The sequence below is a fragment of the Patella vulgata genome, chromosome 2, assembly GCF_932274485.2.
Source record: "Patella vulgata chromosome 2, xgPatVulg1.2, whole genome shotgun sequence".
Lineage (NCBI taxonomy): Eukaryota > Metazoa > Mollusca > Gastropoda > Patellidae > Patella > Patella vulgata.
The window spans coordinates 64512943-64539843 of record NC_065880.2 but is presented as its reverse complement, the minus strand read 5'-3'; the positions used below and the strand labels follow the sequence as shown (position 1 = coordinate 64539843).

The 26901-nt window shown below is 37.0% G+C and overlaps 1 protein-coding gene across 1 annotated transcript in view; it reads right to left on the bottom strand.

The window, feature by feature from the left end:
* Positions 1-26901, bottom strand: part of LOC126811183 (macoilin-1) — a 268436-nt gene that overhangs the window by 29262 nt on the left and 212273 nt on the right. The window contains exon 10 of the mRNA XM_050536744.2: positions 10367-10487. Within this exon, the coding sequence (XP_050392701.1) occupies positions 10367-10487 (121 nt within the window). The remainder of the gene's footprint in view (positions 1-10366; positions 10488-26901) is intronic.

The following is a 26901-nucleotide window of genomic DNA, read 5'->3' as shown; positions in this document are numbered from 1 at the left end:
AACTCATTTATTTCATCTTTTAATTGCAAATTTTCCAATTCCCTTAAATCACTTCTTTCCTTAAGTACTCTATTTTGACTTTTACGGGCTTGTAAATTACTACCTGAAATGTTATTGTATAAACATTTATATCTTGATTTTTCTTTTAAACATTTCAATTTCTTTAACTAACATTTCAACCTGTAATTCACATGCCCTTACTTTCTCCCTTGTCTCCTGTGCACATTTATCTCTTTGATAAACATTTTTAGTTTTGAGTTTGGTTATTCTGTTATTTAATTTTGATAATTTTTCTTTTGCATAATATATATTATTCTGCAATTTAAGTAATTCTTCAAAATTTTCATTTACATTATTAACTAATTCAGATTCATTTTCTTTTTCAGTTTCCAGGTTATCAAGTGAAGCCTGGGTTGAAATTGAAAATGTTGGGACAGGCGTTATCACAGGTGTGATAGGCACTGACACAGTGGATTCCTGTAAAAAAACTACTATTACTAGTGTTATTATGATTAAAAGTTTGATTGAAATGATAGATCTTCTTTAAATATTTGTTTCTTTCAATATGATCCCCACGTAACTTGGAGGTTTCCTTGATAACTTTAGACACTTTGCGTTCAATGCTACCTGGTAATGGTGATTCTTCTAGACAAGTTAAATGTTTGAAAATGCAGGCTAATTCCTTATAGGACAATTTGTAAAAGTTTCGAATACGCGACAGTTCTAATATTATATCCTTAGAGATTTCTAACGGCCTTTCAAGATCGTCTTTACTATCCAACAACCATTTAATAGTTATATTTCTATCTTTGAATTGTTCACTTAATTCAAACTTAGAAGACCTTACAAGACAATTTGGCACAGAAAACAGCTCTTCAAAATTGTTGCAGTTCAAACATTTTTTGGCTAGTCTCCGTACACTTCTAACAAGAGATGACACTGAATGGTTTATTTTGAGAGCCTTAAAAAGCGTTGTGAATACACCAGAGAGTGATAGTGATGGGTTAGCCTCAATTTTACTTATGATTATGAACAGATCTGCATAGTTAGGTAGACTTAACTTCTCTGAAGAATGATCTATAATGAAATAAAATAAAACAGATTAGGCCTAAAAATAAATGTTTAAAATCACTTGGTAGGAATAAAATTCATCTTCCGTATCACCCACCTAAATAGTTGTTGGACAGTAATGACGACCTAGAAAGGCCTTTAGAAAACTAAAATAATATTAGAAGAACTGCCAACGCAGCATATTTATTCGTCACTTTACAAAGTTTTCAATATAAGGAATTAGTCTACATTTTCAAACTCTTAACTTGTCTCGTATATATAATCACGATCTGGCCTCCTGATCTTTCACTTGAATAAAGCGGCAATATGTAAGATTAGATTAAGAGTTGACAGTTTACACTATAAGCCCTAATTAAACAATAGATAATGAAAAGAGAATTATTATGCTGAAAATTTCAGTCAAATTACTTCACTCTGAGCCTAGATATCGGTGATACAATTATAATCTAGCTTTGATGGTCATTACTAATACTACTGTTGTTACGATAATAAACCAAGTCTCAATTATCCATTATTTTTATGGTAACCCCATTTACCACAAACCTATTTAAATCTACTTATCTAGTATGGAAGGTTTAGGTTGAAAATAATATTTCAATGTTCACGGTGGAAAATGCATATGTCAGCAATTCAAAATACATATTTTAATTTTACAATTTGTATTGCTCCACAGTACCAATGTCAAAGTGTTACAAGCCAACAGTGAGGCTGATGTCCCCCGCCGAAATAGGAAAATAATTAGAGGACACATATAAATTTATCACAAATTATCTTTTACAAAGTATTGAACAATCAAACAGTATATTTTTACTTATAGTCTAACAATCAAAGTAGGAGAGTTATTGTTTTCCAAAGTCCGACCAATCAAATTGCGTATCGCTCTGCTTACCCTGAGCAGAAAATGCTCATTATCAAACTTAGTCAAGGTATTACTGTAATGAAACTATACACCAAGTTTCATCAATCTCACTTAATTAGAACTAAAGTTATCGTGTCCCAAAGCATCAACCAATCAAATTGCTTATCTCTGCTTACCCTAAGCGGAAAATGCTCATCTTCGAACTCCATCAAGGCATTGACCTAATCAACACATACACCAAGTTTGAACATTCTAGCTCAATTAGGAAGAGAGTTATCGTGCCCCAAAGTATCAACCAATCAAATTGCTTATCTCTGCTTACCCTAAGCGGAAAATGCTCATCTTCGAACTCCATCAAGGCATTGACCTAATAAACACATACACCAAGTTTGAACATTCTAGCTCAATTAAAAGTTATCGTGTCCCAAAGCATCAACCAATCAAATTGCTTATCTCTGCTTACCCTAAGCGGAAAATGCTCATCTTCGAACTCCATCAAGGCATTGACCTAATCAACACATACACCAAGTTTGAACATTCTAGCCCAATTAGGAAGAGAGTTATCGTGTCCCAAAGCATCAACCAATCAAATTGCTTATCTCTGCTTACCCTAAGCGGAAAATGCTCATCTTCGAACTCCATCAAGGCATTGACCTAATAAACACATACACCAAGTTTGAACATTCTAGCTCAATTAGGAAGAGAGTTATTGTGTCCCAAAAAGTGTGACGGACAGACAGACGGACGGACAGACAGACGGACAGACAGACGGGACAGACAGACGGACAGACAGACGGACGAACTCATTTTAATAGTCCCCTGCTTTCTTCGAAAGGCGGGGGACAAAAATACAGAATACACTTTTCAATAATACTAAATACAGTATAATAGTTATTTTGCACATTACACTTCTCCATTCTGCATTATTGACAAATGCATAATAGAACTTAGCATATTTGAACATATACCTTATATAAGATCTCTGACGAAGCTCATTTGCATACGGGAAAAAGTGTGTACTAGGACGGAATGGGGGATCACATGGCTAAGTAGGTAAGATGCTGGCTCGCTAGCCTGGAGGTCGGGTGTTCAATCCCTGCATTGGCCGAGAAAGTTCATCCAGATTTTCCGGCGTGGCTTCCCCTTGTCAGTGATACAGGACGGAGGGCCTGACAAGGACAGCTGTCTAGTCGTTCGGATGGGACGAAAAACCGAGGTCCCGTGTACACACTGGCGTGCACCTAAAAGATCCCTTGGCAGTTGGAATTCGATATAAAGAGTAGACCGTAGCGCTGCTGCCCGGGCAAAATTTCCCTCCTAGCACACTGTATGGCGTATGCCCATTGTCATTAGCCCAGGTTAGGAGCAGAACAGTAGGATGTTAAACCCCATTTCATATCATTTCATTTCACTAGGACGGAAATAAATAATTTACGTGACCAATCTTCAAGGTCAGTAGAAGGGGTAGTGCTCATATTTAGAGACTTTCGGACAACGATAAATGACATAAAATGAAATGGGGTTTAACATCCTATTGTTCTGCTGTGACTCGGCTAATGAAAACGGGCATATTCCATGCAGTGTGCTATGAGAGAAGATTTGCCAGGACAGCTGCACTACATACGGCCTACTGTACTCTTGTATCGAATTCCAGCTGCCAAGGGATCTTTTACGTGCACGCTAATGTGTGCACAGGACCTCGTGTTCTCATCCCATCCAAATTATTAGTCAGTTGTTCTTGTCAGGCCCTCTGTCCTGCATCACTGACAAGAGGAATGAAAATTGATCAAAGTCAGGTGGTTCGAAACTCTATTAAATAACGAGGTGGGGGTATTTAAAGTAAACATACATGTACCTGTCTTTATACGAATTCTAGATATCATGTTATGTATCACTAAAACGCACATTCATTTCTTTTTTCAAATATTTTCTGGCGCATTTATATTTACATACTTTGAAAAAATGAAATGAATGGTGTTTAACGTCCTACTGTTCTGCTCTGAATGAAGATGTGCATACGCCATACTGTATTCTACGAGGGCGCCCGCGCGGCGGCACTATGCCGACTATGGCCTACTCTTATATTGAATTCCAACTGCCAAGGGATCTTTTACATGCACGACAATGTATACACGGGACCTCGGTTTCTCGTCACATCCGAACGACTAGACAGCTGTCCTTGTAAGGCCCTCTTTCCTGCACATCTTACAAGGTGAAACCGCGTTGGAAAATCCTGATATACTTTCTCGGCCAATGGAGGGATCAATCATGCGACTTACAGGCTAGCGAGCCTCCGTCTAAGTACCCACTTAGCCATCATGACTCCCTACTTTGAAAAAAAGATAAATGTTGAAGTGAAGGGGTGGGGGGTAATGAAGTATAAATGTGAGGCTTATCGAAGGTTCGGATTAGCCATACCGAGCGGTCATCCCGCGAATTGCTTATTGCATGCTAGCTTGACTCGCTCTTATTGCATGCTAAGCCGATTCATTGTTTGGTGACTTATTGTATGCCGGCTTGATCTCTGCCCATTGACCTTGTCGTCCTTGTAGATTGATCGCGTCAATTATTAATTTCCGTATGCAAATGAGCTTCATCGTAGATCCCACATAAGGTATAGTCTATTATGCAAAATGCAGAGCGGAGAAGTGTTATGTGCAAAATAACTATTATTATACGGCCTGGATTTGTATTATTGAAAATTTATTTTGTATTTTAACACTGTAATGGTATTGTGGAGCAATGGAAATTGCAATTTGTAATTGTAAAACTAAAACACATATTTTCAACAGCTAACATATGCAGAGTGTACAGTATTCAGTAAAGATTGAAATAATATTGGCAATGTTATCCTTTCATAATATTATAGCAGCCATTTGATGGCACATTATTATTATGCCTTGTTGTAATAATATTGTATGGTCTTGGTAAGTTAATTATTGTCTAATAATTTATATAACATGTCAGGCCTAAAGAAAGATCTGCAATAACCAGATTTAGCTCTTGAATAATGCCTGTTTAATTGATTTACACTTGTGGTTTATTCATTGTCTTGTCCGTGTGGTTGCCTTGTAGGCCCTAATTGTTTATGTCTAATGTCAATGAGTTGTGCGATCCTCCTGCGCGATCCTCCTGCACTTCTAGTTCTATCGGCAAAGTCCACAAAAGTATGCCATTCTAACACAAAAGTAACACTGTACAAGTGAGAAGTCATTTTTCTTGTCATTTCTAACATCGAATAATCAAGAATCACAGAAAATTTCTAAAGTTTTCATTCATAATTTCGGGAAAAAAAAACGGGCGTTGAAAACTCCAGAATATTTTGGTCCGATATGTAGGGGGAGTAAAGAGACACAAAAGAACAGCTGTTTTATGCAGTTACTGACAGTTAATCATGCGGTGACGGCTGTTCTTTCAGGCGTTTTCACTCCCTTTACATATAATTACGCTCATTTTTCAACTCCAAAACTTCAGTTTTTACAAAGATCATCCCATTTTCCACATTACTACGCAACCTTCTAGTAACTTGTCATTTAAAAGCGATGCAATTTCTGAGTTTGTCCAAGAACAAAGCTTTATTATGTCGGTATCATCCAATTTTCCTTGGTTATTTTCTGTTGTCAGCGATGCATCGGCCATATTGCTTTTCGCGCAGCAGACGAATACATTACGCGGTCTTTTAAATTAAATTAAAAAAAAGATGAAAATTGTGACCTCTCTAGAGTGTCCACAAGCTAAAAACGTGATTTTTCGTAAAATCAGGGGCCATAATCCATGAAGTTATGGTCCGATACATGCCAATATCAAAATGAACCGAGATCTTTGGCAGATAGACCTATATTTCAAGTTTCGGCAAAATCTGATAACCAGCGGCTGCCAGGCAGGATAGGCCCACATTTTCGAGAGATGGATAGAGAACAAGCTAACAAGAAAGTGATTTTTCCTACTATCAAGGGCCATAATTCAGGAAATTACAATTCAATATGCGCGAATATCGAAAGGAACTGAGATCTTTGTGTTATAAACTTACATTTCAAGTTTCAACAAAATCGGATAAAAATTGTGACCTCTATAGGGTCCACAACATTGATATACCATAATTTTACGCTATTTGAGAACGAACGATGGCCATTTGGTCTGTCAATTTTGAGCTGATTGTCCTGAAATTCGACCTCAGCTGTCCTTAGGGTGTAACGGTGATATAATAATACGTTTTTTTAAATCCGAAAAACATTATGACCTCTATAGGGTCCACAAGCTAAAAACGTGATTTTTCGTACAATCAGGGGCCATAATTCAGGAAGTTACTGTACGATATGCTCGAATATCAAAAGGAACCGAGATCTTTGGGTTATAAACTTACATTTCAAGTTTCAACAAAATCGGATAAAAATTGTGACCTCTATAGGGTCCACAACCTTGATATACCATATTTTTACGCTATTTGAGAATGAACGGCGGCCATTTCATCTGTCAATTTTGGGCCGATTTTCACGAAATTCAAACTCAGTCGGCCTTAGGGTGTAACGGTGATATAATAATACTTTTTTTAAATCGGGTAAAAATTATGACCTCTATAGTTTCCACAAGCTTTTTTTTCGTACAATCAGGGGCCATAATTCAGGAAATTACGGTCCGATATGTGCGAATATCGAAAGGAAACAAGATCTTTGGGTTATAAACTTACATTTCAAGTTTCAACAAAATCGGATAAAAATTGTGACCCCTATAGGGTCCACAACCTTGATATACCATATTCTTACGCTATTTGGGAACGAACGGCGGCCATTTTGTCTGTCAATTTTCACGAAATTCGAACTCAGTCATCCTTAGGGTGTAACGGTGATATAATAGAACGTTTTTTTAAATCGGATAAAAATTATGACTTCTATAGGGTCCACAAGCTAAAAACGTGATTTTTCGTACAATCAGGGGCCATAATTCAGGAAGTTACTGTCCGATATGCGCGAATATCAAAAGGAACTGAGATCTTTGGGTTATAAACTTACATTTCAAGTTTCAAGAAAATCGGATCAAAATTGTGACCTCTATAGGGTCCACAAGCTAAAACGTGATTTTTCGTACAAACAGGGGCCATAATCCAGGAAGTTAGGGTCCAATATGCGCAAACATTGAAAAGAACCCAGATAATTAAAGCTTTATCAAAATCGGATAACAATTGTGACCTCTTGAGTGTCCACATGCTAAAAACATGATTTTTCATACAAGCAGGGCCATAATCCATAGCATTACGGTCTGTTACATGCCAATAAGATAGGTTGCCAGGCAACAAAACATACGCCCACAGCAGCTAAATCGTCCGAGCAGTTGACAAGGGTTGTCACATATTTATTCTTTTGTAGGTAATTAGGGGAATTTAATAGACAATTTCATACAGATGACATTATAATTTTTCGTTGTTTGAAGGTTCACAAGGTTCTAAAGATAGGTTGCTAAATCGTCCGGGCAGTCAACAAGAGTTGTCGCATATTTTTACTTTTTTCTGTAATGAAACATTTGTAATACACTAAAATCTGATTAAGAGCAACAACTCATGAAGTAATTATCAGAAAACCATTAGAATTTGTTTGTTTTTATAAATTTCTGCCACATGCCAACGTTTTGTATACAAAACTTTAAATATCATGGATTTAGCTGTTCAAGACATAAAAATTCATTGAAAATCAATATACTTGTTTTTCGTCTCAAGATCTTAAAGTCAATCGGATGATAACTTTAGCCTTTAGAGCGTCACAAAGTGATCAAGGGCCATCGCTTTGGCAGTAATTATCAGAAATCGTTGAAAATCAATAGGATTCTTCATCTCATGACCTTAAACACTGTGTATAAATTTAAAGTCAATCAGATATTAACTTTGGCCTCTAGAGCGTCCACAAGATTTTTCAAAGTGATCAAGGGCCATAACTCTGGCAGTAATTATCGGAAATCGCTGAAAATCAATAGGCTTCTTCGTCTCATGACAATAAACACTGTGTATAAATTTGAAGTCAATCAGACATTAACTTTGGCCTCTAGAGCGTCCACAAGATTTTTCAAAGTGATCAAGGACCATAACTCTGGCAGTAATTATCAGAAATCGCTGAAAATCAATAGGCTTCTTCGTCTCATGACCTTAAACACTGTGTATAAATTTAAAGTCAATCGGATATTAACTTTGGCCTTTAGAGCGTCCACAAGATTTTTTGAAGTGATCAAGGGCCATAACTCTGGCAGTAATTATCGGAAATCGCTGAAAATCAATAGGCTTCTTCGTCTCAAGACCTTAAACACTGTGTATAAATTTAAAGTCAATCAGATATTAACTTTGGCCTCTAGAGCGTCCACAAGCGCCAGACCGCCGGGGGCGAAGACAATATACGATCACATTTCAATGTGGGCGTATAAAAACTAAAACAAGGGCCGTAACTCTGGAAGCAATCTACAGAAATTGTTCAAATTCGACAGGCTTTTTTCGTTCTACTAATTCAAATAATGCATATAAATTTCATACAGATCGGATGATAACTTTTGTTGTTCGAAAGTTCACAAAGTTCACCAAAGTAAATCAAGGGCTATAACTCTAGAGGTAATTGACGGAAATTGCTGACATTCAGTAGGCTTGTTCGTCTTCATTTCACTAATTTAGGTGATAACTGAAACTCAATAGGCTTGTTCGTTTTACTAATTTAAATGATACATATAAATTTCATACAGATCGGATAATAACTTTTGTCGTAAGAGCATTTATAAGGTACAACAAAGTGAAACAAGGGCCATAACTCACGACGTCATAACAGAAATTGCTGAAATTCAATAGGATTCTTCATTTCACTAATTTAAATGATGCATATCAATTTCAAACAGATCGGATGATAACTGTTGTCATTAGAGCGTTCACAAGATTCAACAAAGTGAAACAAGAGCCATAACTCTAGATGTAATTAACGGAAATTTCTGAAATTCAATAGGCTTTTTTCTTTGTTTTACTAATTTAAATGATGCATATAAATTTCATACAGATCGGTTGATAACTTTTGTCGTTAGAGCGTTCACAAGGTGCAAAAAAGTGAAACAAGGGCCATAAATCCAGAAGAAATTAACGGAAATTCAATAGGTGTCTTCATTTCACTAATTTAAATGATGCATATCAATTTCATACAGATCGGTTGATAACTTTTGTCATTAGAGCATTCACAAGATTCAACAAAGTGAAACAAGGGCCATAACTCCAGAAGAAATTAACGGAATTTATTGAAATTAAATAGGGTTCTTCATCTCACTAATGCAAACAACATATATCAATTTCAAAACAATCGGTTGATAAATGTAGTCCGGACCGACGGACGGGCCCGACGGCAATATTCAACCACATTTCCATGTGGGCGTATAGTAAAAAGGAACCGAGATCTTTGGGATATAAAACAATGTTTCAGGTTTCGTCAAAATCGGATAAATTGTGATCCGTAGAATGCCCACAAACAAATTGTAGACGGGCGGACAGACAGGGGTGACGAGAGAATATATGTTCACATGAAAATGTGGGCATATAAAAATGCTAGATTCTTTCACGTTCACAAAATTTTCAAAGATAGGTTGCCAGACAACGAAACATACGCCTACAGCAGCTAAATCGTCCGAGCGGTCTACAAGGATTGTCTCGTATTTATTCCTATGTAGGTAACTGGGGGCCTTTACAGGACATTTCCATACAGATCAGATTATAATTTTTGCCATTTGAGGGTTCACAAGGTTCTACAAACTTAAAAACCAGCGGCTGCCAGGCAGGATACGCCCACATTTTCGAGAGATGGATAGAGAACAAGCTAAAAAGAAAGTGATAAAAATTGTGACCTCAAGCTAAAAACTTGATTTTTCGTACAAATTAGATAACTCGTCAGGGAGACTCCAACACTACAAATGTCTGGTAATTACTTAGCTCTATTCGGGGGCTCCCCACCACTAGAAATGTCTGTCAGAGTGTTTTTGTAGTACCTGAAGATGTACGGTACATTGCTGTGAGATTTTCATGTGGTACACTTTTGAGCTAATCTAGACTAGTTGTGGGGCATGGCATTTTAGGCTTGGAATACCACAACCACCACCAGAAACCCAGCAGACTTACATTCTGTTGATACCAGATATACATGCATCGATACCATATAGGAGAAAATTGGTACACTTTTCAGCTAGGTTGACCCTCTGGGCTCCTGGTCTATAGGGATAAACACATACACGCAATAAACACCTACACTGTTTTTGAACAGTCTACCTCAATTAGAAGCAGAGTTTTAGTGTCCTCGTAAGTGTGACAGACAGATCGACAGACAAACCCATTTCAATAGTCAATAGATTTCTTCGAAAAGGGGGAATCCCCCATGCTGGCAATCTGCTCAAAACAATTCTTCTATAGTTAAACAGTTAAAACTTGAACATTACCTGAATCTCAACATCTAAATTGCGATATTGATCTTCCCGTAATTTCAGATCTCTTCTTAGCAGTTTCACATCATTTTCACTTTCTCTTCGCCTTGCCTTACAGCTTTCTGTACATTCATTCCTTATTATGTAAAAGACAAGTGTTGGTTATAATTACAAATTAGAAATGACAAGGGGGAACCAGACTGGAAATTCATATATAAATTTCTCAGCCAAGACCGGGATCAAACCAGAGACCCACAGGTTAGTGAGTCAGCATCTATTCATTATGCTCTTGTTGTCTTTTATAATATCTTTTATCTTTTACTTTTTCAATAGTAATTATCATGGTGTATTTTGATTTTCTTACAGGTGATAGATCATATAATGACTACTTTTGTAAATGGAAATTCTTTCTTCAGGACAGGAGGGTATTGTCATAGTATGCAACAAACATACGCCCACAGCAGCTAAGTTGTCCAGGGTGTCAACAAGGGCTGTCACATTTTTTTTTTTTTTTTTCCTCAAGAATGAAAACATTTACAACACACTAAAATTTTATTACAAGTAACAACACATTTGGCTTCTAGTTCTGCCCTATTTTAACATTTAGCATACAAAACATTTAATATCAATTTCCATAACAATTGGAAATAGTTGAAAATTACCAGGCTTCTTCATCTCATCAGGGTCAAAGGCCATAACTCTGGCAGTAATTATCAGAAATATATGAAAATCAATAGGCTTCTTCGTCTCATGACCTTAAATACTGTGTATAAATTTAAAGTCCATCGAATATTAACTTTAGCATCTAGAGCATCCACACAATATTTCAAACTGATCAAGGGCCATTACTCTGGCAGTAATTATTGGAAATCAGTGAAAATAAATAGGATTCTTCGTCTCATGACCTTAAACACTGTGTATAAATTTGAAGTCAATCAGATATTGACTTTAGCCTCTAGAGCGGCCACAAGATTTTCCAAAGTGATCAAGGGCCATAACTCTGGCAGTAATTATCGGAAATCGGATATTAACTTAGCCCCTAGTGCATCCACAAGCAATTGTGGGCGTATAAAAAAGCGATCCTGACAAAATTTGTTACTAACTTACCGCTAAGTTAGGTGACTTTCTAATGGGAAATTAAAATGCGAAAAAATTTTAAAAAGTGATCCTGACTAAATTGGTTATTTCTCAACAAGGGAAGATGCTAGAAGCAATTTTTGGACATCTATATGATCGCATTGACCCAGTCTATATGTCCATTGGAATCAAATATAATGTAAACGAATAATAAATATAACTCACTTCAAAAAAAATATTTGTTTTGAAGGCTATATAAATAGGCCTACAGTTTTTGTCAAAATGAAATTACTTCCGCTGATAATGAAATTGTTAAAATAGTTCTAGGAAATCATAAATGGCATAAGGTTGAAGGCATCACATGGTGAAAAGACACTTCAACACGTCAAAATTGAAGTTTTGGACAAAATTATGTCACTTCCGGTGCCGACAGAAAACTTTATCGGTAGAAAAAAGTTGAGAATTTGCACCACAGAGCATATGAGCTTTTGTTTTACACAAATCAGGCAACACTTATTAATTAAGCCAGAACCCAAAAACTGAAATTACCAGTGGCTGCCAGGCAGGATACGCCCACATTTTGCAGGACATGGATAGAGAACAAGCTAAAAACAAACGCGATTTTTTGTACAATCAGGGGCCATAATCCAGAAAGTCACGGTCTAAAATGTGCAAATATCAAAAGGGGCCGAGATCTTTAGGATATAAAGATATGTTTTAAGTTTCATCAAAATCGTATAAAAAATTGTGACCTCTAGAGGGTCCACAAACTGCGTACAAAGAGCGGCCATTTTGTTTGACAGTTTCATTTCAATTTTCCCAAAATTCGAATTCAACCTTTATTATGGTGGAATGGTGATATATTCAAATGGTTTTAACCCTTTCAATGCTAGACATAAATCCACTGCCTGTGATAGACCCTTTTTTGAGGAAAAAAGGGGGGTTGGAACTGAATGCCAAACAGTACTAATGGAAGCTTTTATGAAAAATCTTTTTGTCTGTTCGGATGGGCATGAGGTTGGGCTAAGAAAAAAAAATAGAATTTTGGAAATTTGCATAATGATGTAGTCACGTGACGTCATGGCGGCCATTTTGGATTTTTCATTTCTCACTAAAGCTAACACGAAAACAAATTTTTCTCCATAAAATACTTATGAGATATTGTTTTTTTCACTGGATTTTGATGAAAATATATAAAATGAACAAAAATATCAATAGCAGCCATGAACAATGCCACCACGAACACGCGCATCACGTCTCCCGCTGCCATGACGACGTGCGGATTGCAATACCTTGTTTTTACTTTCACTTTCATCCCCAAGTCCCATACCATTATCAATATAGTCAGTCAATAGATCTACACGTTCGGGACTAAGGAATTGCCTACGTCTTTTACGATCCAGCAGGCCAGCATTATTATCAACATCAGAATTATTGTCAGAATCTACTGCAGACACAGGCTATCGTGTTCACATTGGGCTTGTTCATCATGCACGGGAGACATAGCCAGCCATGGGCAGAACGTCGCGCAACAAATCACACACTTCATAATACCAATCACTGTCCTGACTTCTATCATTATCAAGTAAATGGAAACGATTTATGTGAATCACCCGCCTCGAAATTGTCCACCCGTTTGTCAGCAAGACGTCATTCAAGACTTCGTCGAGAGTGCATCATCTACGTTGTCACTATGCACTCTGCCATTTTACGGTTTACCGCTTTGAAACACGTGGAAATATGTTCTAGTGTATAGAAAATACAATAGATGGCACTTGCAGTTACGGAACTAATTTTAGCGAGGGCTTTACTGAGTACACGGTAATACCGGGTACACGTATTTTACCGACATTTTATAATACACGGTACTACCGGGTAGATGCAATGAAAGGGTTAAAATCAGAAAAAAAATTGTGACCTCTAGAGAATCCACAAACTAACAAGCGGCTGCCAGGCAGGATACGCCCAAATATCAAAAGGGACTGAGATCTTTGGGATATAAAGATATGTTTTAATTTTCATCAAAATCGGATAAAAATTGTGAACTCTAGAGGGTCCAGAACCTTTGTAGCATACTTTTACGCAATTTGCGTACAAAGTGCAGCCATTTTGTCCGGCAGTTTCATTTCGATTTTCCCGAAATTCGATTTTAACATTCATTATGGTGGAATGGTGATATATTTAAACGGTTTTTAAAATCGGAAAAAATAATTGTGACCTCTAGAGAATCTGCATGCTAAAAATGCGATTTTTTGAACAATCAGGAGCCACAATCCTGGAAGTTACCGTGTAACGGTGATATATTCGAACGTTTTTTTAAATCGAATAATAATTGTCACCTCTAGAGGGACCACAAGCTAACAACGCAATTTTTTGTACATTCAAGGGCCATAATTCAGGAAGATACAATCCGATACGTGCGAATATCGAAAGGAACCAAGATCTTTTTATTTATAAACATATCTTTCAACTTTCATCAAAATCAGATCAAAATTGTGACCTCAAGAGGGTCCACAACCTTGATTTACCAGATGTTTACACTATTTGCGTACGAGGGGCGGCCATTTTGTCCAGTAGTTTTGGCCCGATTTTCACGAAATTCGACCTCAACAAACATGGTGTAATGGTGATATATTCGAACGTTTTTTTAATTCGAATAATGATTGTGACCTCTAGAGGCACCACAAGCTAAAAACGCGATTTTTCGTACAACCAGAGGCCATAATTCAGGAAGTTACAAGAACTAAGATCTTTGGGTTATAAACTTGCATTTCAAGTTTCATCAAAATCGGATCAAAATTGTGGCCTATAGAGGGTCCACAACTTTGATATCACCGAGAAGTAGTAATAGTGTGATTTGTACGTTTACGATATAGATTTCTCACTTTTTAGTAAATTTCTATGAATATCGGTAAAATTCTAATTATCGCAACAAATCTAATACGAAGAGGCTAAAATCTGTAGGTACGGTGTGTTAATTAACAGGGGTGAGAAATTGACTAAAAGGTGATGTAACAAGCCAACAGTGAGGCTGATGTCCTCCACGAAATCCCAAAATAAATAGATGACACAGGGCTGGCCACGAATAAATTTGATGGCGAGCAGATGCTGGCTCACGCAAATTTAGGTTTGGGCGAGCAAGGCGAGCAATAAAAATTGCTCACGCAAAATGTTGTTTGCATGAGTACACATTTTTTAACATTGTTCCAAGTTAAAATCATAAGAAAATTGCTATTCCTGGCACAGAGCTTGCAGTAAACATGTGTGACCATCGCTTTCTGTTTTTGACAGTCATACTCTTCTTTAATTTTTAAAACCAATTTCCGTATGGATTTCTTCACACCACGACATAAATGTGGATAGGGCAATCGGGTTTCCTTTGGCCATTATTACGCTTAGATTGAAAATTATACGACTGCACAATGGAATAAGATAGGTTGCCAGGCAACGAAACATACGCCCACAGCAGCGAAATCATCCGGGCAGTCAACAAGTGTTGTCGCATATTTTTACTTCTTTCGGTAATGAAACATTTATAATACACTCATGAAATAATTATCAGAAAACCATTAGAATTTGTTTGGTTTTTAATATCATGGATTTAGCTGTTCAAGTCATAAAAATTCATTGAAAATCAATATACTTGTTCGTCTCAAGCTCTTAAAATCTTTGTATCAATCTGAAGTCAATCGGATAAGTGATCAAGGGCCATAACTGTGACAGTAATTATCGAAAATCACTGAAAATGAATAGGCTTCTTTGCATCATGACCTTAAACACTGTGTATAAATTGAAAGTCAATCGGATATTAACTTTAGCCTCTAGAGCGTCCACAAGACTTTTTGAAGTGATCAAGGGCCATAACTCTGGCAGTAATTATCGGAAATCGCTAAAATAGGCTTCTTCGTTTCATGGCCTTAAACACTGTATATAAATTTAAAGTCAATCGGATATTAACTTTAGCCTCTAGAGCGTCCACAAGCAATTGTGGACGCCAGATGGACGGACGGACGGGGGAGACGACAATATACGACCACATTTCAATGTGGGCGTATAAAAAACCAAAATTCTCATAAAATAAGAAATACCGATAAATATTAGTTTGAAATGTGTTCATTTAGCATGAATGCCAAATGTAAACATTCTTTACTTTAGACTTGATTATCACGTGTTTGTTACTGGTGTTCGTAGGAAAACCAGTCATGACGTTCAGGTCTAAAATGTATTTTTAGTAACACGAGTGGCAAGTAACTTCATTAGCCAATCAAATTTAAGGAGGAAATGTCGCGTGCAGCTGGGTGAATCTCAGTTTGACAAACGAAATTATGACGTTATTGACATTGTCGGGTTAGTTTCGGCAATAAACTTGTCAATATTTTGATTATTTTTACAGGTTTTTCTTAAAATTTTGCCCGAGCAACAAACTGCTCGCGTGAATGTAGATTTACGCGAGCGCGAGCAACTGCTCGCGTCTCGTGGCAAGCCCTGTGACACATATTAATTAATCGCATATTTATTTTTTTAAAGTATCGAGCAATCAAACTATACACTACCATCCCTCTCTACCAGATAGAATCAAGATGATCTTGTCCCAAGCATCGACCAATGAAATTGATTAGCTCTGCTTAGCTTTAGCTTGAAATGTTAATCATTGAAATCAGTCAAGACATTCACCAAATGAACATCTACATCAGGTTTAAAAATTCTACCTCAATTAAAAGCAGAGTTTTTATGTTCCAAAGTCTTGACCAATCAAATTGCTTATCGCTCCTTAGTCCAGGCAGAAAATTCGCACAACCGAACATAGTCAAGGTAATGATATAATGAATCTATATTCAGAGTTTCATCAGTCTCACTTCATTATAACCAAAGTTATCTTGCCCCTAAAGCATCAACCAATCAGATTGCTTATCTCTGCCTACCGTAAGCAATGTTCATCATCGAAATCCATCAAGGGATTCACGTAATGAATGCCTACACCGAGTTTGAACATCCTATCTTAATTAGAAGGAGAGTTATTGTGTTCCAAAGTCTCGACCAATCAAATTGCTTATCGCTCTGCTTACCCTCAGCAGAATATGATCATTATCGAACTTAGTCAAGGTATTGATGTAATAAAGCTATACTCCAAGTTTCATCACTCTCACTTAATTAGAACTAAAGTTATCGTGTCCCAAAGCATCAACCAATCAAATTGCTTATCTCTGCTAACCCTAAGCAGAAAATGCTCATCTTCGAACTCCATCAAGGTATTGACCTAATAAACACCTACACCAAGTTTGAACATTCTAGCTAAATCAGAAAGAGAGTTATTGTGTCCCAAAAAGTGTGACGGAAAGACAGACAGACGGACGGACGAATCCATTTTAATAGTCCCCTGCTTTCTTCGAAAGGCGAAGATTATCAATAGGGGTGGAAATCTCGGTGACTGTGCGTTTTCTGTACTGGGTGTGTTAATTAACGGACGGGTTATAAACGACTGACACGGTGTGTATTCTTTGTTTGGTGAGTTTTCTCGAAAGCGTGTTATAACTGCAGCAGAGGTTATTTATCAAGGACCAGCAGGCTTTATGTGACGCGTAGGTGTTAAATCTAATTTACTGCGCGATTTCTTGTTCGACTGTGTGTTTTACGCAGATCGGTCTTTGTTAAGTGTAGGTCTTTATAAATGATTTATACGTGGGATAGATACGTATATCCTTTCTTATATCCTTTCTTATACGTATTCATTTCTTGATGAATACTACATGTTTTGTACTTCGTACCATAGTCGGACTGCAGTTATTTATATATTTGATTTTTTTTGTGGGTTTAATTTGTTTACAAATTATCGTGCGTACCACTGAACTATAAATGCTTGTATCTTAAAATTGATCGCACGCAGTACCGTCCTTTCCCGATATCATAACCAACCTCAATTTGATTATCCGATATATTCTTATCGCCATTGTTATCAGGTTAACGAATCTGTTTTCGAAGCAGCCATTATATTGTAATCATTTTTTCATACAAAACAGCTTTTTGCCGATTTACATGACGTCTTCCCGAGGGTATGTTTGGTTCCCTTCTTTAAACAGCTTAGATGACCCTTCTTGGACAATTAGTCAAACGTAAAGAAATCTAACTCTCGGTCCCGCATCCGTTGCATGTATAAATCGAAAGCACGGACAAGACACGGCTCCATGTGTCGCCTAGCTTGTTCTATTGTAAAAGCATGCAATCACCATTGGAAATCACTTTGGTGTCTCTTTTTATTTCGGTCGCTTTATTTGAAACCATTTTCATAATAAGCTGTAGTAATTTGTGATTTTGTTTTTACTGCCAATGCTGCTTAATTGTGTGCGCTTCGAAATCTAAAAACTTGACGTAAAACAAATCATGGATACGGGTTTAGAATAGGATTATAGCATGACCTATTTGTTAAAGGTCTGTTAATACAGTATGAACAATATGGCATATTAAATACGTGTCCGTATATACCAAAAATGAATCACATAAAACGTAGATTTGAAACAGAAAGTCTTCAAGTATATGCGTAAATATGTTTCCCTTTTGTCTAAATCCCATTTATAACTGTTTGATCTCCTTTTACAGAGCAAAGACTTGTTATTTTGAATGATACCGAGAAATCACTTAAAGCTGTTACAATCAGAGAAAATATTATAAACATAAAGGAGGTGTGGGGCATTAATAATGTGATAACTCATAAAAAAAAAAATACTGATGCACACCGAAGTTTTTGCATGAAGAGATGGTTTGTCATGTATTTCAGTAAATTTCACTATACTTGTTATGTATTCTATTCACATCGATATGTAAAATTTCGTGAAAGAATTAGGCCACTGAATTTATAGGAATCTATTTATAATTAGGCAATAATAATTTATTGCTGCAGTTACCTATTTCGACATATTCACTATATTTTAAAGTCATAGTTTTAAACCTATATAGCTTAATTTTCAATATTTCTGGTTATTTATTATTCTATATTGAGTTCTTTTTAAAAAGAAACTATTTCAGATCAACAGTAATTTCTAATACATCTTTGATGTAATTAAAATATCTATAGGTTATGTAATACAAGATCATTTGGGATCTAAATTTTATTATTGTATTTTGAATTCATATTTTAAATTATATTTTTCATTTGTAACTCATTTTGGACATGTGACAGATTAATTGTAAAATGTAATCTGCATCAGGTGTGTGAGGATTATTTCATAGTATTATGTAAGATATAATGGGTTACCCAAACAATGTATAGCCGGCTTGTCTTAGACAAGTATATTTTGATATAAGGTTTAGGTAACAAGCATTAACACATATTGTCTAGAGATAAGATGTGTGAATCTTAATAATTACTTTTCATTGTTCTGATTACTAATGGTATTAACTATGGCGTGCCTTAACCGATATAAAAAGCCTAGTTTACAAGCAGGCAGGACCAAAGCTTAATCCATACGGCTTCCTCCAGTAAGTTTCCTAGGAAACATCCTTGTCTACGATATCACCTTAGGTGGAAGTGGACGTAAAACCCCAGAAACGAACGAACGAACGAAAGCAGGCAGGAGGGAAAGTACAAAGGAGGGACAAGAGAGACCCGTAGAGGCTGAGAGGTCTCCCGGACCTCGGGAGAGGGTCTGCCCTCGACACCAGGCAGAGGGGTCCTGTGAGGCCGAGGGGAAGCAGCTATAGCTAGACGTAACTTTACCCAACCAAATGATTTTATTATGTACCTGTAAATATGTTATCCAGTATTAAAATATCTTTTTAATAAATAAGAGTTATGTATTCTATCACATACTCTTAAGTGGTGCCGTGATTCCTGAACCTGTGGTTGTATCACATGGCATCTCTTAAGTGAGGTTATGACCAGACCAATTTTTTTGAAGTCCTGACCACTAGAAGATTGAAGCATTTTATTAAGAGGTAAGTCTTTTTCTGATCCAAATTTTGGCCACGGGTAATGATTAGTGTTATGTTTAATAATTTAACTGGCGAAATAAGCGGTTTGTCTTCAACGCTTAAACATTATGTAGTAACTGAATTAGCTCAACCATTTTCTAGTATTAAGAAATGACCTTTCATCTGTTGTATCTTATTCAAAAATTAAATATATTGCTAGTAGTGGAACAGTACTCAACTATTTGTATGAAAATTACTAAAACAAACATCTATTTTGTTTTACAATGAGTTATGTTGATTTTTTTTTTAAATAATATGTAAATTATAATTGTTTTGAACACATATTTTGGCTTAAAATTAGTAGTAACTATTAAATGCCTATAATTCGAAGTGAAATGTTTTATGATTGTTTAATTAACTGGAATCGAGTTAAGAGTATCCTAATTGAGAGATATAACTCATAAACATTCACGCGGTATTAACGGTTTTATCTCTTATATTTTTTGTTTTGTTTTGTCTATATATATTTTGCCCCGGGTGTTACGTGAGAGATTTTAATTGTGTTAACCCCAATAATGCCCGATATGTTACGGGAAAAGTTTTATGTGCAATTCCTATAAGGTGGGATTGGTTTAACCCCGGGATTTACGGGATGTCACGATATTTTACGTGAGAGAGAAATTTTATTTGTGTTAACCCCAATAATATGCGATTGGGAAGCCTGAGATGTTACGGGAGAGTTTTTATGTGAAATTCCTATACGGCGGAATTGGTTTCACCCCAGGCGGGTCTTGCTCGGAATTAAGAGCGAATGTGATGTGTTGTTTTGTGTTTTTGTTTAAGAATTATAGAGATAAAACCACTGTTAATTTTGATAGGTTATTTCCAAAATATCTTATTTAAGATTAATGAAATGCTTTCAGATCAATTATTATAATTTAGCCTGCGGTAAAGAAATATGACCTTTTACTTTCAATTTGGTTTATGTCAATTCTAATGTAAATATTTTAAAATAGTCTGTTCCACTAACTAATTTGATTAAAAGTTAATTGAGTTCACTCCATGATATAATAAGCAGATGATAAAACTTAGGCACGCATGGCAGTTAAAATATTTCTCATGACACGACATGTCATTAAGCACCGTTGGCTAGGCGGTATGAAAAGGAAAAAGACTAACCGACAAGAATAATAGCGGCCAATAACTAAACAAAGAAGGTGACGATACCGAGTATAGAGTGTTGAAGAAGATGATGACGGCTAAAAGCCACAAGCCGCAGTGAGCTTGAGAATGGAGAAATTATCCATTCACCATACCTCGACAAAGCAGAGCATACGAAATATATGCCGACATGAAGAAGAATATGCATCCACGGTGATGCATACATGGTGGAAAATATAATTATGCTGACATAAAGGAGAATAGGTGCATACATGGTGATGCATACATGGTAGAAAATATATGTTTAAATGGTGGATTCCTTATTGGATCGCGTGTGAATGTGATTATGTTCGTGTATTTCATTTATCATTTATATGACATTCATTTTTCCGCGAACTGTGTTCCCACGTAGATGTGCCGTTATTCATAGAATATACTGATCTAGGATCTAGGACCAGTGACACTTATACTTTTGTGAATATTTTTAGTTTCGATGTTGTGCTTCTTGTATATAACTTTTGCGACACTATATTTACCCCGGCGTTACTCCGTAGACTACTGAACATTTTTTTTTAACCATTGAAAATATCTGCTTTTATTGTGATCTAAATTTCAATATTGTATTATGCTTTAATCTTTTATTGTTTTAAAATCGTTTCATATATTATTTTATATATTCCACTATTTTAAAATTGTGGTTAAGGGAGGTATGTAATACAATATCATTTGGGATCTAAATTTTATTATTGTATTTTGAATTCATATTTTAAATTATATTTTTCATTTGTAACTCATTTTGGACATGTGACAGATTAATTGTAAAATGTAATCTGCATCAGGTGTGTGAGGATTATTTCATAGTATTATGTAAGATATAATGGGTTACCCAAACAATGTATAGCCGGCTTGTCTTAGACAAGTATATTATGATATAAGGTTTAGGTAACAAGCATTAACACATATTGTCTAGAGATAAGATGTGTGAATCTTAATAATTACTTTTCATTGTTCTGATTACTAATGGTATTAACTATGGTGTGCCTTAACCGATATAAAAAGCCTAGTTTACAAGCAGGCAAGAGGAGGTACAAAGGAAGGGTACAAAGGAGAACAACAGAGGCCCGTAGAGGCTAAGAGGTCTCCCGGACCTCAGGAGAGGGTCTGCCCTCGACACCGGGCAGAGGGGTCCTGTGAGGCCGTGATTCATGAATATGTGGTTATATCACAGTTATGTAGTTAATCCATTGAGGTGTTTGTGACGCTGAAAAATTACAGTTTTTAAATAGGATACATAACACATCGTTATTAACTTATAGACCGGGAGTCCAGGAGGTTAGCCTAGCTGAAAAGTGTACCAATTTTCACATATATGGTATCAAAGCATGCATATCTGGTATCATCAGATTGCAAGTCTGCCGAGTATCTGGTGGTGGGTTTGGCTGTGAGGGCTGGGATTCTGGGCTTGAGTTCTTGAGCTAGATTAGCTCAAAAGAGTACCACATGAAAATAGTACAGCAGTGTACCTTACATCTTCAAGTATTTGAAAAACATTTTGACAGACATTTCTAGTTTTGGGGTACCCCCGACAGAGTTATATAATTGCCAGACCACAGCTAGGCTAGATTAGCTGAAATCTGTACCACTTAAAACTGCTTTTGAGTTGTTCAGCACCACCACAGGAATCAAGAATGATCACTGCCAGACAATTTATGCGGTGGGTTACGCCTAACGGAACAGACACACCCAATATGCCACGCCTCCCAGCTAGGCTAGATAAACTTAATCAACCACCACATCAATCAAGAATGACCACTGCCAGACAGTTTGTGTGATGGGTTACCCCTGACAAACACGTCCAAAATACCACGCCCCCCCCTCCCCCAACTAGGCTAGATTAGTTGAAGTCTGTACAATCTACAATTAATTGGACATTGTTCAGCAAAAAAGCAGGAATCCTGGATTACCACTGCCAGATAGATTGTGCGGTGGGGTACGCCCCGCAACTAGGCTTGATTAGCTGAAGTCGGTACCACCTAAAACTGGCGGTTGTCAGGGCCACCACAGAAATCAAGAATGACCACTACAAGACAGTTTGTTCGGTGGGGTACCAATGACAAAAAGCCCAAATGTCACGCCCCGCAACAAAGCTACATAAGCTGAAGGATGGTGCCACCCTGGGGAAATTTTAATATTCAAGATGGCCGTCATGAGACATTTTCTGGTTATTTACTTTAATTTAGTGGGGTAAAATTTGGGAGAGATTCTCTCGAATTTTGGTATGAAGGTAGTTTCTTCTAAAAGTGACTGCTAATTCCACTAGGAAGCCAAATTCACAATGGTGGCTCATTTTTGAAGGAAACTCATAATGTTCCCTAAAACAGCGTGTAATATATTGAAATATAGGTTTTCGTTGTCAATTACTTCAAATATAAACATAAAAAACATGTTTCGACCAAACGGTATTCCAATCCGATGATATTCTTTCCCTTGTATTCTTGTAAGGACACAAATTAAACACGGTTAAACAGAATCAAACATCGGGCCATTGTGAGTCGAAAGCAAATTTTTATAAAAGCTAACTGGGGCTTGTCCAACCCCATGTTAAAAGTCTAACTTACGCTCGCTTGAATCACTGGAATACTCGCAATCAGTATAACAGTATCATGGAACGAGGGTGAACCTTGTCTTGACAGTTATTAGGTCACTCATACGCACCCGTATAGCTGAGGTTGGCAATCATTTTCCATCCCTTCTTGCCCTCTGTTTTTTGGTAGAGAGGGTGACCGCGACTGGTGTCATGGTGGATCATAATGTATGCTTGACAATTCGCTCTACGAATTCGGCGAATCAGAAAACCTATACTTTAAAACATTACTAACATCGTTATATCTCGCCAAAATTGGCCGCCATTTTGAATATGACCTCAACCTGGAATACCTTTTGGTCGGAACATGTTTTTATGTTTATATCTGAAGTAACTGACACCGAAAACCTATATTTTAATATACTGCACACCTTTGTTAGGGGACTATATGGGTTTCCCTCCATTTTGAATTTGGCCCCCTTGCTGAATTAGCCATCACTTTTAGGAGGAATAGCAAAATTCATTGGATCCATCTGATCAAATTACGATAGAAACTAGCTTCATACCGAGGTCCGAGAGAATCTGTCCCGACTTTTACCTCACTAAATTAAAGTAAATAACCAGAAAATGTCTCATGTCGGCCATCTTGAATATTTAAATTTTCCGAAGGGTGCCAGGGTAGCATTACCCAGATTCTGAATCTACACATATTAAAGACATATAATCCACTCAAAAGCTACATTTCAATATATTGCACATCTTTTTAGTGAACTTTATGAGTTTCCCTCTAAAATGAGCCTCCATTTTGAATTTGGCCCTCTAGCGGAATTAGCCATCACTTTCAGAAGAAATACCCTAGCTCATTGGATTCAGCAGGTCGAATTCTTCTAGTAACATATTCAAAGCGAGGTCCGAGAGCAGCTGTCACATATTTTACCCTACTAAATAACCAGAAACCGCCTTATGTCGGCCATCTTGATTATATAAATTTCCCCAATTCTAAATCTACACATATAGAAGATATATAATCCACCAATAAACATTAGGTGGACTATATTTCCATGTCAAAGCTTAAATTGGGTTTAATGCATATAATATGTTAAATACCGATGGGTGGTATGTCAGCTGTCATTGAGCTGAACCACTACTTATTATTCTTCATACGATTACTTAATCTTTAATAGATATTACATACTCATGAAAATATGTAATAACCAGAATTCTCAATAAGTCTGACTCAGCTGATAAAGCCAAATTTTTGGGAGGGGGCGCTTGGCTGTCGTGTCTCTCGGGAGAACCCCACCAAACAAACTCTCTAGCAATGGGCAGTGTGATCCCTGGGGTGCTGAACAATTTCCAAGCAGTTTTAAGTGGTACACACTTCAGCTATTCTGGCAGTGGTAATTCATGATGTCTGTGGTGGTGCCGAACAACTTCCAAGCACTTTTAGGTGGTACAGACTTCAGCTAATCTAGCCTAGTTGGGAGGGGGAGGGTATTTTTGGTTGTGTCTGTCGGGGTAATCCACCGCACAAATTGTCTGGCAGTGATCATTCTTGATTCCTGTGTTGGTGCTGAACAACTTCCAAGCAGTTTTAAGTAGCACAGATTTCAGCTAATCTAACCTAGCTGTGGTCTGGCAATTACATTACTCTGTCAAGGGTACCCCACCACTAGAAATGTCTGTCAGAGTGTTTTTGTAATACTTGAAGATGTAAGGTACACTGCTGTACCATTTTCATGTGGTACACTTTTGAGCTAATCTAGCTCAAGAATTCATACCCAGTATCGCAGCCCTCACAGCCACACCCACCACCAGATATCCGGCAGACTTATATTTTGATAATACCAGATATGCAAGCATTAATACCCTATAAGTGAAAATTGGTACAATTTTCAGCTAGGTTGACCCCTCTTTCCAAAAAGAGAATTTTTTTTTTTTGGGGGGGGGGGGGAAATATGCTATAGAAAAATATCATAGTCCTATGGTTCAGCATTAGTCCACGTACGCCGTGATAATGTCGGTAAAGTAGCACAAGCATTTCTCCTTTTCAATGTCATCACGTATTTCTTGGCCTTATATTTCTTTGAATAATTTGAATAACATTGATAACGTTTCCCCGTCTTTGCCCTGCCCAGTGTTAAATTCCATCCATTGACTATGTACGTTTCTTTTAAAATCCCATAAAATTCCACAAACTATCATTATTGGAGCAAAGCTATATGCGTGTAGCAGCGAATGTTTTGGCTAATACCAATTGCCAATTCGATGAAAAATAGAGCACATAATTCAGGGCCATACTATATACCGGAAAACACCATTTTATACTGAATACCGGAACACACCGGAAAAACACTCAATACCGGAAAACACCCTAAATAGGTAACCCATAGCCTGGTCCTCTGTGTGCCCCATTATATGCCGGTTGCGCCGGTCTCCTGATATCTTACGAATGCGCCGGTCTCCTGATATCTTACGAATTAGTGGAAGGCGCAACTAGGCCAACTCCTCCCTAGGTAACAAAAAAATCGCATTATAAAACAGCAAGTATCATCAAAGCAAGTTAATAAATCTCTGAATAGTTCGAGTTGAAGTTCCAGGTTTAACTGCTATGTGTCCTAATCACCAAACGAAATGGATGCCACACAATTCTTGGACAGGCTGTAATCTGAAAAGTGTCTATCCTTTCCAAGAGCTATCCATCTCGTTGGAAGGGCTAAAAATCTACTTGTTTCTGAGCTTACTTTCATTTCAGGATCAAATATAATCACTTGAATCATAATAATATTCAACATATTCCGAGGGCCGCACACATGATTTTTTTCTGGATTACTTTTCGAGCTTTTTTCCCCAACTTGTTGACCAGTTTTCCTTGAGAAAACCCCAACTTTCGTCCAATTCTATGTTACTACATTGACGGGAAGTGGTAAGCTGGACGTCTGTAAAAAGGGTTGATTGATAAATTTTCAAGGAAGCAATTGTTGTTTTTGTTTGTGAAATAGAGGACTCTGGCCGATGAGGCTACTTTCTCCCAGAGAACCTCGGGCAACCAATTTGTTTTATGTACTACTATCGTAATAAAACATTACTATGTTAACCACTTCCTGGTGGCTGAAGACTTACACTGAATGCGTATTCGGGAAAAAAAAAAGGCCCTGAGAAAATGTTTTTTCCGACAATCGATATTCGAGATGTCTTCTGTTGCACAAATTATACTGCACTGTATAAGAACTTGCATCCTTTGATCTGAAGATTGTAGATGGAAAAGTATCAAAACTATCAAAGTAAACCTGCATTTTCGTATAACATCCCGTAATTTGTGATTAATGACAATGACTGTAGAAACAATATGGCTTGAGGAACGAGAGATCTATATTGGTCACGTGACTGGACAGTTCCACCCCCGTCCCACTCTGACGATGATCCCTCCCGGAGTGGCGCGGCACGGCACGCTCTCTAAAAAATCTCGGGCACAGTTTACTCTTCTAAGTTTTCCGGTCGCTATTTAGTAACCCGTAGTTTGGTCCTCGTGTGTGGTTTTGGACCAGGTGAGCGCTGATGAATTTTTTGTTTTGTGACAGAAATTTTTTTTCGTAAAAAAAATTGCTCTCACAAAAAAAAATCGGAATTTTCAGATTTTTTTTTAAACAATTTCTTCTCCAAAATTTCTCTCAAAAAAAATTCAAAATTTTTCTACGGAATGTTTTTTTGTAAAACCAATTTTTGGTAATTGGGGTGGGAGGGGGCTATTTGTAAAGCGAACATCGTAATGACCTTGACCTTCCTTCATCGGCACTCACTTGGTCCAAAACCGCACGCAGAG